General features: G+C 37.8%; 1 protein-coding gene across 3 annotated transcripts in view; it reads left to right on the forward strand.

The window, feature by feature from the left end:
* The window catches only part of LOC308689805 (NACHT, LRR and PYD domains-containing protein 12-like), a 75,772-nt gene that overhangs the window by 43,657 nt on the left and 17,441 nt on the right, over window positions 1-14,674 (forward strand). For all 3 annotated transcript variants that reach the window (XR_014030065.1, XM_081363815.1, XM_081363816.1), the window contains exons 11-15: window positions 2,748-2,921; window positions 5,090-5,263; window positions 5,793-5,963; window positions 10,906-11,079; window positions 11,310-11,483. Coding sequence is in view for 2 of the 3 variants with exons in the window: in XM_081363815.1 (XP_081219941.1) it covers window positions 2,748-2,921; window positions 5,090-5,263; window positions 5,793-5,963; window positions 10,906-11,079; window positions 11,310-11,483 (867 nt within the window). In the remaining variant the exon portion in view is untranslated. The remainder of the gene's footprint in view (window positions 1-2,747; window positions 2,922-5,089; window positions 5,264-5,792; window positions 5,964-10,905; window positions 11,080-11,309; window positions 11,484-14,674) is intronic.

The following is a 14,674-nucleotide window of genomic DNA, read 5'->3' on the forward strand; positions in this document are numbered from 1 at the left end:
GGCGCGTTTGTCGACCTCAGAGGGTTAAAGGATAATTTTTTGCTTCAGTGTTTCGTGAAAAGAGACTTTTCCCGTAGCGTTTTGAATAAAACGCAGTACTCGTTCCCTCTTCTAGAGAGAACCGAGGTTACGTTAGTAACCGAGTACGTTCACGCACGTGATCATACGTACTAAACATATGCGCTTGATCTCGACAATCGACTACTATGGACTTCGACCGAAAACAGGATGTAAATACAGGTATGTGCGCTGGCTGAAATAACATCATTTTTATTCATATCTTTCACATCTACTGCAGTCAGATTCACTCGTGATCACTCTGAAGGAATCACTCACATGACCTGTGCACTTGTAATGGCACATCAAGGATGTTAAGAGGCTAAAAGCAAGTATAAAACTTGCCCCATTGAAGTCAACAGGGTGCACATTTTAAAAAGAGGATAACACGGTGTAGGCAACACCGATTTTTGTCGTTGTTCTCGTTGTACTGACAGCACTCCAAATGTACAAAAAAATGAGTTCTCCTTTAAGGGAAGATTTCACGACACAGACCACGCGCACATTATTTTGTTCTCCGGAGTTCTCCTTTAAAGGCGTCTAAAACATTCAGCGGAGCAGCGACAGAGTAAACAACAGTGTCCCAATATGATACAAACATTTACCAATAACGTGGAAAGCTTTTAAATCTGCTCAGAGAAAGATTCGCTGTGACGAATCTGTCACCATTCAACATCTGCTGGAAATCCAGGTAAAATTATCTGCGTGCACGCGCGCGTCCCCAGTTAACATGATCCCCAGTTGATCCGTAACACCGGCGCTCTGGCAAAGGTTAACAGGTTAATAACACAAAATTAAAAAGGTGATATCAAGCTTTAAATATTTGATTAAGACAGACAGTTTGATCATGGGTCAATAATTATATCAGTTTCTGTAGAGGCAGAACAATGTTTTATTTCAGACATCAGGATCAGAACTGTTCATAACTGCTTTCAATTTAATCTTTGTATTTCACAAATATCTAATTTTGGTGCAACATATACTGTAACTGGTAAAAACTGAATAAGTGCATTTTAAAAGTCTGTGATCAGTATCTGCCTGTAATAAGATCCACTGAAGGTAAGTTGACTGAACGCTAGTGATGGGCGCTTTCGAAACACGCTTCATGAAGCTGTGAAACCTTTACGAATCTTTTGTTTTCGGATCAGTGGTTCGGAGTGTGTATCAAACTGTCAAAGTCACATGATTTTCAGTGAACGAGGCTTCGTTACGTCATAACTGTTTCAAAACGTTTAAAAATGTCAATGGTTCACCACTGGGGGGCGATGATCTCTGTGAACCCATGAATCATGCAGATTCACTGAGATTGAACAAGTGTCTGTGGGTTTTACCTGATCTCTGATCAGTTTTATACATTTGTAGACATTTTAATCAGACATTAGTATAATTAATAGCAATAATAGTAGTTAATAGTCTCTTATTGGCCTGTTTAGCCGAGCCATCCATAAAATACACCGACACTGCCTCACGGTGCAGCACTAAAGCAGATGAACTACCTTTTACAAAACTTGTTTGATTGTCTTCTGCTTGAGGAAATACTTTTATTCCTTAATCTGATCATGTTAGTTTATACAGTTATTCTTTGTTCATGTTAGTTCACAGGGGATTTACTAATGTTAACAGAAAACTTTTGTATTTAAAAATGTATTAGTAAATGTTTAAACTTAAAGGGTTAGTTCACCCAAAAATGAAAATTCCGTCAGTAATTACTCACCCTCATGTTGTTCCAACCGCGTAAGACCTTCGTTCATCTTCGGAACACAAATTAAGATATTTTTGATGAAATCTGAGCCATGTCTCACTCCTCCATAGGCTGCTATGTGACCGAAACTTGCTGGCCCAGAAAAGTTATTAAAAAGATCGTTAATATAGTCCAAGTGACTCCAGTGGCTCAATCTTAAGTAAATCAAGCGACGAGAATACTTTTTGTGCGCAAAAACAAACAAAAATAACGACTTTATTCCACTATTCATTTCCTTCTCTCTGGGCCTCGTAGTGTTTTTGCGCTGCGCGTCTGTGTTGCACGTCATCACGCATCACACACATGACCGGTGTCGGCCAATAGTGAGCCTACGTGGTGACGTGTACACAGACGCGCTGCGCAAAAACACTACGCGAACCAACTAGAGGTGCAGAGAGAAGGAAATGAATAGTGGAAGAAAGTTTTTTTTTTGTTTGTTTTTGCGCACAAAAAGTATTCTCGTCGCTTTATAAACTTAAGATTGAGCTACTGGAGTAATTACTGACAGAATTTTCATTTTTGGGTGAACTAACCCTTTAAGGTTATTAAATGCTGTATAAGTATTGTCCATCATTGGTTCATGTTAACTAATGTAGTTAATGTTAACAAATGAAACCTTACTATAAAGTTTTAGCAAGTAGACAATGTGTCTGAAAACAACCGACATAAACACATTTGACCCAGTGAGCAAACCAAGGGTAACACTGACATGAAAGAACCTTAAAGATTAAATGAAATGAATGTGTAAACTAACATAAATAGATCAACGCTTTCAACCTTTGTATTGTTACAGTGTTGGTAGTATATTTAAATGAACAATGTGTAGTCTTTCTCCATGTTACCTTTACCTTGATATCCCTGTTTATTTGTCAGCAAAAGTCTGCTGGATGAAGATGAACACGTTAGTTGATCATCATAGATCTGAGTCATTTTCTCTTTCTGTCTTCAGTCTGAGTGGATGCAGTATTACAGAGGAACAGAGTCTCATCCTGACTTCAGCTCTGAAATCAAACTCGTCACACCTGAGAGAGCTGGACCTGAGCGGGAATACACTAGGAGACTCTGGAGTGAAGCACTTATGTGCCGTACTGAAGGATTCACACTGTAAACTGGAGAGATTGAGGTCAGTCACATTCACATACAAGAATCAAAATGCTTAAAATCACTTCAACAGTTTAAACTAAAACACTTTAACACTGTATTTGTGCAAACTGAGTATTTTGTGATCTGGTGAAATAAAGATTAAGATCTCTCTCTTCACTTTTCGTTCTCAGGTAGAAACATTTATAAACAGCTTGAATATTTGATTTCTACACGTATAGGCGGGAATGAAACGCTCCTTTCCTCTGATTTGTCAGCCGAAGATCAAACTGTCCCGTCATCAGTTCTTCCTCAGCTCCGCTCAGCAGAATAAAAGTCCTCCGCTGCTGCAGTTGTACGGATTCTGAACGCGTTTATTGCAACTACTACATTTCATCTTTTTCTCATCAAACACCCAGACTAATGGCTCGACACGACCCGCACCGGGGAAGAGCCTCGACAGGGCTTTCTTATGAGGCTTTCAGTTCTCCAGTGCCAGGGGGTCCGTGGAATAATTTACTATAACCTACTGTATTTTCCGGACTGTAAACTAAAGTCACTCTTTATCATGAAACACGTTGTGATTTATTCCAGAGTGACCTAGGCCTTTACAATGCATTTAACTTAGTTCACATAATCTAAATGTTGACTTTCAAAAGTAGGCGCACCAAGAAGACTATTCGCTGTATTTTGGTTTATATATACAGTATATACTTCTTTTTTTTTTCATCAATCTCTTTATTCAATTTTGAACATGAAATAAGAACAAAGTTCCCCTTCACATACAAAAAAATAAAAAATACAAAAACATAAACACCAAGAATCAACAAAAATAAACGATAAACAACATAGTAACAATGAAGGAAAAAACAAAATAAAAACACATTAACTAATAGCTGTGAGTGACGGTCCAAGAACTGCCCAGTCATTTGCAGCAAAAAACGTGGGACACTAAGTTTACTCAGGATTGTCTGGGAAGGTCAACTTCCCAACATATTCAAAAAAAGGGGGTATATATACATATATTAGGGGTGGAACGGTACATGTATTCGTATTGCACCGAATCGGTACGGGCGTCACGGTTCGGTGCATGAATTTACACAGAGAATACATGGTATAAAAAAAATCTTTATCTTTTCTATTATTCAACAAAAACAAGCAATAAATCATTGTAAAATAGGGAAGGGAATCTTTAGGCACCTCATTAGCCGATCTAATTTTTTTCTTATTAATTAATCTTATTAATAAAACTTAAAATATTTAATTACATATTTAATTATAAGTAGGCCTACTTTTATAAACAATTACACATTAAAAAACGAAATTAATACAATTACATGTTTTTCTAACTAATATAGCTTCAAAACAAATAACAAAGAGGGGGAAAAAATATTACAAGCAATAAACAAAGTGCTTTCAGTATTTAAGAGTCGGCTGTCTGAACGTTTTCATCTCTTTTGAAATTATAAGATGTGGTTTGTCCTATCTGTTTAATAACTTAAGATATAACTGACTGTGTCACATTAATTTTACGTCATAAAAGCATTTTGAGATGCAATTACATTTAACCACGTAGACGGAGTCGCTCACAGCCGCATACTCAAACGCTCTTCGCAAAGCGATCTTCAATTTTTTGGAAGGTTCGAGTGGTGTCGTGTGTGTGTGTGTGTGTGTGTGTGTGTGTGTGTGTGTGTGTGTGTGTGTGTGTGTGTGTGTGTGTGTGTGTGTGTGTGTGTGTGTGTGTGTGTGTGTGTGTGTGTGTGTGTGTGAGACAAAGGAATTAGAAGCAAGCAGAATACGGTTGTTTATAAAGCACACGTAGCGTCATCACGTATCTGTGTTGAGAACTAAGCTCAGACATAAATCTGAAATTATCTTAATCAATACAGAATCGTTGGAGAGAATCTATAACACAATATCACATAAATTAAACACTGTTATTTCCTGTAGCCTACCTATGCCAGGCCTATGCGCAGCGTGACAAGTTGATGCTTCATCTGCAAGACTGGTTTACGTGACCAGAGTGTAATTGCGGCTTTGCGATTAAAAAAATCGCATTTCATCAAATCGCGATATTATCGCAAATGCAATTAATCGTTCAGCCCTACTTTCAATACATTTGTATGAAGAATAAAATTAAATTCAGTTTAAGGATTTATATTGTTCAGGTTTAACTGATTAATCAGCTGAGTGTTTTCCTCTCTGTTCTAGACTCTCTAACTGCAGTGTGACAGAAGAAGGTTATAAAGCTCTGGCTTCAGCTCTGAGATCAAACCCTTCACACCTGATAGAGCTGGATCTCACAGGAAATGATCCTGGACAATCAGGAGTGAAGGAGCTCAGTGATTTACTGCAGGATCCAGACTGTCAACTGAAGACACTGAGGTGAGACGGGATCAAATAATTAACTAAATTAGCTATATATATGGGTCAGTATATGTGTGTGACATTCAGGAGTATACCTTGATAATTAACAATAATAGTTTTCCATCAAGCCCAGATTCACTGCATCTCTCTACAGCAGGTCTATGAGTCTCCAGATGTTCTCAAACATGCAGTTTCACAAGCCAGTTTTCTCTGTGCTGACGTTTCTCACTCCTCCTGCTTTAAAGACAGAAAGATCTTAATTTCACACTCTGTATTCATACTGAAAATCATGATCTAGTGAGCTTTTGCTCTTCTGCTCTGTGAGACCTTTCTGTTCTTATGCTTATGTTTGCTTTAGGACTGAGAGTTGCTCTAGTTTCTTTTAAATATATATTTATTTGTGCATTTAAATGTTTAAAGAAAAATTTGACATCTAAATAACTAATTTAAGCTTGTCTTTAAAACAATAATTACGTTTTTTATTGTGTCAATCATTTTTTGTAATGCAGTGGACATTTAGTTGATACCTGAGTTGCCTCTTCTGCAGGTTTGTGAGTCCTGCTGCAGAGGAAGCCTGTCAGTATGTGAATAGAGTTGTGGGTATAAACCCGTTACTCCAGAGAGAGCTGAATCTGAGTGAACATGAACTAGGAGACACACGAGTGAATCAGATCGCTGCTCTACTGCAGGATAAACACTGTCAACTCAACACACTGACGTGAGTATTGCTCATTTATTTATTATATTACTTTTAAGCATTTTTTCCCTCAGTCACACAGAGCCAGAACAATTTAAAGTAATAAAATTAAACAGTCAAATAAACTATTAAGCTGCAACCCCACTTTTGAAAAATCCCCAGAATGTCACATGATTATGGCACTTTTTCATGTGTTCCCTATATGGACTAAAGCTGCGTCCGAAATCGCGTACTATGGGAGTAGGCACTACATTTAAATTAGAACGTACTTCGCGACCGTTAAAAAAGTACGCTCTATATAGAATGAATACGGGTAGTATGAATGGAGTCAGGACGTACTGGTATTACGGTTGGTATTGTCACGTAACATGCGCGGTCACATCAGCGCAAAAATTTAAAGAGCCCATTCCACTGACTGCACCAACTTAGAGCAATGTTTTTAGTTCTTCTTTCCGCATTCGTCTGCGTTTTTACGTCGTTCGTGCTCACAATTCAGAGGAGTCGTCGGTCAGCTGCTCACAGATCACGCCTTTGTCGAGAGCTTTTGTGTAATTTCTCAAATAAGTTAAATATCATTTAGCCAATACATTTTACCTAAAATAAAAAAAACACACACACACACACACATAAACCTGTGAACAATGACAGATGTTGATTTTTGTTAAGGAAAAAGTAATTTATTTGCTTGTGATATTACCATCAATGAATAAACATGAATGAATCAATAGTATGCGTGTGTGTATCTCTGTTGATTCATTTGTGGATGGCAATATCACAAGCAGTGTGTGTGTGTGTGTGTGTGTGTGTGTGTGAGAGTGTATATATATATATATATATATATATATATATATATATATATATATATATATATAATATATACATACACACACACACACACACACACACATAAGAAATGTATCATATACATATAATACATACATACATATTATATTTATAAATAAGCCAACACAGAAAAAAAAAAAAAAAAACTATAAACACGTTTACAGATTGTGAGCCCTACAACCTACTGCGCCAATTCTTCATCTATATTTTAAAGATGGAGCTGACCTCCACCCGACCTCTGACTCTCACGGTAGTCCATCCAAATTTTTGTTCATTTACTTGTATTCATTTTAAGCATTTAGTAATTTAATTGTAATAAACATTTTAAGTGGGCTATTTAAAAAGTGTTAGGACTATGTTTTTGTTAAATTATGTTGTAAAACATATGCGCAGAGTGTGATATCATATTGTGTGTGCACGTGCATCTATGGTGCGCGTGAAAGAATACCTCAGCAACGCTAAAAAAGAAACAAAAAAAACATTTGTCCGCAGCCGCTCTACTCCTGACCGCACATCCACCGTCAGTGTTGTAGGCACTAGGCAGGTTTTTTTGATTGAAAGCAGTATCAATAATGTAAAAAATATGATGTGCAGGAAAGTTCGGGTATGTGTTCTCACCGTGCGCGCTTGTTGTGAGTTTTGACGAGTTGTATTTTGACGACTTGATATTATTTCTTATTCAAAAGTTTAGAATGCCTAACATTCTATAATCTTCCAGTTTAATGCGACTTGTAGCCTATCATTACTTTTGCAACGACTCTTATTTTTCCAGTCATAGACCAGCGCTCAAACACTGACTAGAATCCAGCGCTGACAAGAATCAGCAATCACAAGTTCAAAAATGTGTTTGGCGCTGACAACAATCGGGTGGTGCCTAGAATCCAGCGCTGACTATCATGGGATAGTAAAGTGTCCATCATAGTCGCACTTCAGAATCTCGCCGGAAGTAGTAGGTCGTCCGGGTACTTTTCGCCTACTGTTTTTCGAAATCTATGATTTCGGACATACCACTCTGCTCGCGTACTGTTTTTCGCATACTATATAGTAGGGAAGTATTTGATTTCGGGCGCAGCATAAATCTGCATAGGGCGTCCTCAGGCTGCTGGTATGGATTGAAAACACAGTACATCAGAGTATCCAGAGCTCATAATGATTACCACGACGCATTTGGGTATAAATTCAATAAATATTATTCCTGTCTATAGACCTCTGATGAAAACCTATGAGAATCTATCAATATTTCTCCAAATCTGCACATTTTTTAGCTAAAGCCCTGAGGGACGTTGTTTTGTGTATCGCTGTCATGACGACAGCACAGAGTTTTTTTCTGAATGGGAGCGGCTGACGCTCATAATTCATATTAAAGGTATTGACTCATTTTTTCATTTCATAACTCCTGACACAAATTAACACATAACTGTCACTATAAGTTTCTCAGAATACAATAGTGGTCAAATACTGAAACTTGAGTCTTATATATTTTTAATGATGTATAGTTTGTCGAAGTAATAACATTAAATCTGATAGTAACTTTGAACTATTAAAAAAAAAAAAACGCTTCAGTGTGCCGGCGCACTGGCAAAGGTTTACAGGTTAATAACACAAAATTAAAAAGGTGATATCAAGCTTTAAATATTTGATTAAGACAGACAGTTTGATCATGGGTCAATAATTATATCAGTTTCAGGGCTGGACTGGTAATCTGGCATACCGGGCCGACGTGCTTTTTGGGCCGATATATCTCATACTTTTTTTTTTTTGAACGGCCCATAAAACTCGTACATCGGCGGCCCATTCGTTTTGTTTTGTTTAATTGATGGCGCTGGGTTAGTGCCGGCTGGTGTAATGCATTGGTCAAAAAAAGTAAGTGTACGTTTTTTTTCCACTGACAGACCGGCCCATGAAACGCGTAGATCAGCGGCCCATTGGTTGTTTTCTTGATTGACACTGGGCTGGCCCAATCACATCTTTAAACACCTCCCCCTCTGGGCTCTGAGCGAGCGTGCAGTGTCAAGTGTGTATCTGTCAAAATAGTCTGAGAGATGGAGAAGAAACGCAAGGAATGTGCAGAAATAGCCTGAAAAATAGATACAGGCCCTTCAAGCAGACGCTGTAAAATGTGTCAAAATATAAATGTTTTCTGCAGCAGCAGGACCTTCATCAGCTCCAGTGGCTGATGAGGAGGATAGTGAGGAGGATCAGGACAGAGATGAGAAAGTGTAGAGTTCGCGGTAAGCAGAACTACTTTCAAAACACTTTGGCTATGAGTGTAGGAACCCATAACCCAGTTACAGATTATTTCCACATCTGCATAGTTGACGATTACAGCAATTTACTAGAAATTTAATGAGACGCGTTTTTTTCCATGTTTTCCGCCAAAATAAAAGCTTGATGCAGTTTCCGTCAAAATAAAAGATCATGTGCTTATGTATTTCAGACACTGTTACTAAAAGAGGTTTGATTTTTTTCTTTGTTTAATTTGCACACTGAAAATGGGTCGGAGTTTTTAATTTTGAACTCTCAAACTGCACCAGATTGATGAATTTAATGCCCCCAAACCCCCCTAGAGGGACAGAGGTCCACCCACCACAGTTTTACCAAAGATCCTGTGGGAAACACTGGTATTGCTATTGCTATGCAAGCTTTATATAGCTTGTTTTTTGGATGCATCACTGTGGAGTATAGTTCGATTGTATTAATAAATTACAATTTTGTTCTTATTTCATCTGTTAACTCTCACTCGTTCCTACTCACTCATTACATGGCATTAGTGCTTTTAATGAATAGGAGTTGAACAAAAACATATTCAAGGGCGAGCAAAGATGGGTGGTGTTTATGATCATATGTAGTGGGCCAGTCTGGGCCAAAATGCCAGGGCCGATTTTCTGTCCCAGTCCAGCCCAATAATTATATCAGTTTCTGTAGAGGCAGAACAATGTTTTCTTTCTGACATCAGGATCAGAACTGTTCATAACTGCTTTCAATTTAATCTTTGTATTTCACAAATATCTAATTTTGGTGCAACATATACTGTAACTTGTAAAAACTGAATAAGTGCATTTTAAAAGTCTGTGATCAGTATCTGCCTGTAATAAGATCCACTGAAGGTAAGTTGACTGAACGCTAGTGATGGGCGCTTTCGAAACACGCTTCATGAAGCTGTGAAACCTTTACGAATCTTTTGTTTCGGATCAGTGGTTCGGAGTGTGTATCAAACTGCCAAAGTCACATGATTTCAGTGAACGAGGCTTCGTTACGTCATAACTGTTTCAAAACGTTTGGAAATGTCAATGGTTCACCACTGGGGGGCGATGATCTCTGTGAACCCATGAATCATGCAGATTCACTGAGATTGAACAAGTGTCTGTGGGTTTTACCTGATCTCTGATCAGTTTTATACATTTGTAGAAATTTTAATTAGGTATTAGTATAATTAAAAGCAATAGTAGTTAATAGTCTCTTATTGGCCTGTTTAGCTGAGCCATCCATAAAACACACTGACACTGCCTCACGGTGCAGCACTAAAGCAGATGAACTACCTTTTACAAAACTTGTTTGATTGTCTTCTGCTTGAGGAAATACTTTTATTCCTTAATCTGATCATGTTAGTTTATACAGTTATTCTTTGTTCATGTTAGTTCACAGGGGATTTACTAATGTTAACAGAAAACTTTTGTATTTAAAAATGTATTAGTAAATGTTTAAACTTAAGGTTATTAAATGCTGTATAAGTATTGTCCATCATTGGTTCATGTTAACTAATGTAGTTAATGTTAACAAATGAAACCTTACTATAAAGTTTTAGCAAGTAGACAATGTGTCTGAAAACAACCGACATAAACACATTTGACCCAGTGAGCAAACCAAGGGTGACACTGACATGAAAGAACCTTAAAGATGAAATTAAATGAATGTGTAAACTAACATAAATAGATCAACGCTTTCAACCTTTGTATTGTTACAGTGTTGGTAGTATATTTAAATGAACAATGTGTAGTCTTTCTCCATGTTACCTTTACCTTGATATCCCTGTTTATTTGTCAGCAAAAGTCTGCTGGATGAAGATGAACACGTTAGTTGATCATCATAGATCTGAGTCATTTTCTCTTTCTGTCTTCAGTCTGATTGGATGCAGTATTACAGAGGAACAGAGTCTCATCCTGACTTCAGCTCTGAAATCAAACCCGTCACACCTGAGAGAGCTGGACCTGAGCTGGAATAAACTAGGAGACTCTGGAGTGAAGCACTTATGTGCCGTACTGAAGGATTCACACTGTAAACTGGAGAGATTGAGGTCAGTCACATTCACATACAAGAATCAAAATGCTTAAAATCACTTCAACAGTTTAAACTAAAACACTTTAACATTGTATTTGTGCAAACTGAGTATTTTGTGATCTGGTGAAATAAAGATGAAGATCTCTCTTCCTCTCTCTGTTTTATTTGCTTATGAAGATGATGTGTCTTTACAGAAGAGTTTTCCTTTCTTCTGTCTTACTTTCTTCTCTCTCTCTGCTAATGTAGTTTAAGAGGCTGTTATATGACAGATGAAGGTTGTTCTGATGTGACTTCAGCTCTGAGATCAAACCCATCACACCTGAGAGAGCTGGACCTGAGCTGGAATAAACTAGGAGACTCTGGAGTGAAAAACCTCAGTGATCTACTGATGAACCCACAACTCAAGCTGGAGAAACTACAGTTAGTATCATTATACAGTACAGCAATTACAGTGTGACTGAAGTTTATTTATGTGAAGACAGCAGGGCTTATGTTTCATTGTTTATAGCAGTGCACTTTCTGGGTTTCCCCTATTGCTCACAGGGGGTTAAAGTGGGATGTGAGTGTGCCGTACGGACTCTTATTCTGGCTGTACTGAAGACGAAGCGGTTTAACCAATCAGATGAAAGGGCCGTTTCAGCGCCGCCCACATGTGCAAACGAAATACAAAGCCATAAACCGATTTGTAAACCACAAACGAGAAATTAGAAATCGAGCCGAAATCTCATTTTCCGTTTATTAAACTAAACGAAACACCGAATAAACGATCCGTCTTTTCATTTCTCATTATTCCATTCCAAACAGGAAATGAAATGATCAGATGATACACGGGCCGTGTCGTGTGTTCATTCATCTTTTGATTTAATATACCCTGATTATAACAGGGTACACCCAGGATCCTCCAACTTAAATTCAAGGCTTTTTAAGACATTTTTAATACCATTAAAATGAAATTCAATGCCAACTTCGTACCAATTCCGATAGAAGTATAGAGGGGAAAATGTCAAATCTGTATACATTTTAAGCCCTAAAAAATTATTATGTACAAGTAGATTAATTGAATTAAATAAAACATTTTATTTAAATTATCATATTTAATACGCAACAGCGTTGTAGCGTGCACTTGTGTAGGCCAATGTTAATTTTAGCAGCCATTTTTTATTTAGTCTTACTCTTCATCTTCAGACGAAAATGCTGATTGGTCTTAGTCACATTTGAGTCATTCTGCCTTTCATAGTTTTAGTTGACGAAATGTGTTTGCATTTTTTGTCAACTTTTAGTCATTACTTTTAGTCAAACTGCAGTTACTTTAATTTTGGTAGCTATTTTATATGTAGTCTTTAGACAGAAAATGTCATAATTATTCTCTCTAGGCCAATTTGATTAAGCTTATGAGAAATTAAAATTAAGCTAACAGGCTGTATTGACATTGCACTCTTTAGCAGTAGCACTTGTGCAATTCTACATATCCCTTTTCCTTAGTTCTCCAATTTTTTAGAGTGCCGTACCCCCTCTCTTCCACTTAGACTGCAGTCACATCTTTCCATTAAGGGACAATATTTGCCCCATTTAATCGATTTTTCCATTTCATTTTTCACCTTTATAATACCTTTAAAATATAAAACATGCTTTAAATAAAACAATGTTGAATAAATATTCAATGTTAAAAAACGTTTAATATTAATAAAAATATGATATTAAAATCGCCAGTAGGTGGTGGTAACTCACTGTCTTTGTCAAAGCCACAGATTTTGTTGCAAAATAGAGCAATAAGCCTGACAATACTGTTTAAAATGTAGTACATCACTTAATGTTACTTTTTTTTTTTTTTTTTTACTGTTTATTGCATAAAATCAATGTCACATTTGAAATCGTGTGGATATCGGGAAACATTGCATTCTTGCTCGCATAATGATCAACATTAAAAACACTGCTGTATATCAGCCTGCATTTTGATCACAGATTTAGTCGCACAAACAGCGCAAGCGGCTCGTGACAGATCTTCTCAAATGAAGATCGCTGAACTCCAGCTTGTCTGTGTTTTCAGATCATCCGCGTTTCTACAATGTAGAGAGAGCGCGCGTGGATGGTTGTGGCCAGATACTACTGAAAAGACCGGGTAGAAAACATGTTCTTTTAACAGAAAAGCTCTGATTAGTAACCATCGTAACGGGTGCGCACGCTTTTGCGTGTTCTTCTATGACGTGGAGCGCGAGGTGCACTCAACGTTAAGCGACTAATTTTTAATTAGTCTACATTAGTAACAGTTAATTTTGTTACGGTATGAACTTAATCATAGAAAAGGCAAAACAAAATTTAAGACCTTTGTAACGAAATCCAAGACTTAGTATACCAAATTCAAGGCTTTTAAGGCCTTAATTTGAGATTATCAAATTTAAGACTTTTTCCATGCTTTTAAGACCTCGCGGGTATTTGATTTCTACACGTATAGGCGGGAATGAAACGCTCCTTTCCTCTGATTTGTCAGCCGAAGATCAAACTGTCCCGTCATCAGTTCTTCCTCAGCTCCGCTCAGCAGAATAAAAGTCCTCCGCTACTGCAGTTGTGCGGATTCTGAACGCGTTTATTGCAACTACTACATTTCATCTTTTCCTCATCAAACACCCAGACTAATCACTGCATGAAAAGTGGGATTTTCGTCCCCGTAAACGGCCGGAAATCTCCATAATTTTCGGCAGTTAACGACAATTTACAGCCTGTGAACGTCGCGTTCGTCTGTGCCACATATTGACGGAAACGAACCATGACGTATGTGCAGAGCACGCGGAGGTGATAATGGCTCTAATTTGCATATGAATAGCAGCGCCCGCGCCTTGCCAGAGAATGGCTTGAATTTCCTCACTCAGTATTGGTTGAAACCAGTACATTTAAACAAGAAAAATCACTCATGATTGGTTGGCAGATCTGTTACTATTGGTGACCCTGGGTCATTATAAATTTAAACCCCACCCCATAATTATAATAATATATATATATGACGTTATGTTGTATATTCATGTCATTGTTATCCTATGGACTACACTATTACCATCATCAAGGACATGAATTTATTGAGGAAAGGAAAATTTGCCAGGGACTGTTTATTCAAAGAAAGAGCTTTATTAGCACAAACACACAACTAATATCATATATCCAGAGGCGGCCTTACCTATGTTTCACCCGTTTCAATTGAAACGGGCCCCGCCCTCCAAGGGGGCCCCCAACAGAACAGGAAAATCCCATTCATTTTCTCCCTAGGATATTTATTTTCAGACATAATGTCTAAAGTGGTCTCCAACACGTCGCTCGCGAGAGTTGCTCGTGGCCTGATTGGAGGTAGCTCGCCAAGGGCCGTTCACATATCGCGTCTTTTGCACGCTCAAGTTCATTATTTCAAATAATTGAAGCGACGCGCTCATTTTTTTTTCCAGGAGCAACGAGTCAATATGAAGGATGGGGGTGCACCCAAACTACGGGTGTTTTTTTATTCTCCGTAAATAAATCTTCTAGCAGAGCAACGCAAGCGTTTATCGGTAGTGGAAATCCATTAGCTATTAAAACTTCTCTGTCGTTGTGGAGAGCGCATGGTAGGCTATAGCAACAACAGACGC

Source organism: Scardinius erythrophthalmus, assembly GCF_964197995.2.
Source record: "Scardinius erythrophthalmus genome assembly, chromosome: 1".
Classification (NCBI taxonomy): domain Eukaryota; kingdom Metazoa; phylum Chordata; class Actinopteri; order Cypriniformes; family Leuciscidae; genus Scardinius; species Scardinius erythrophthalmus.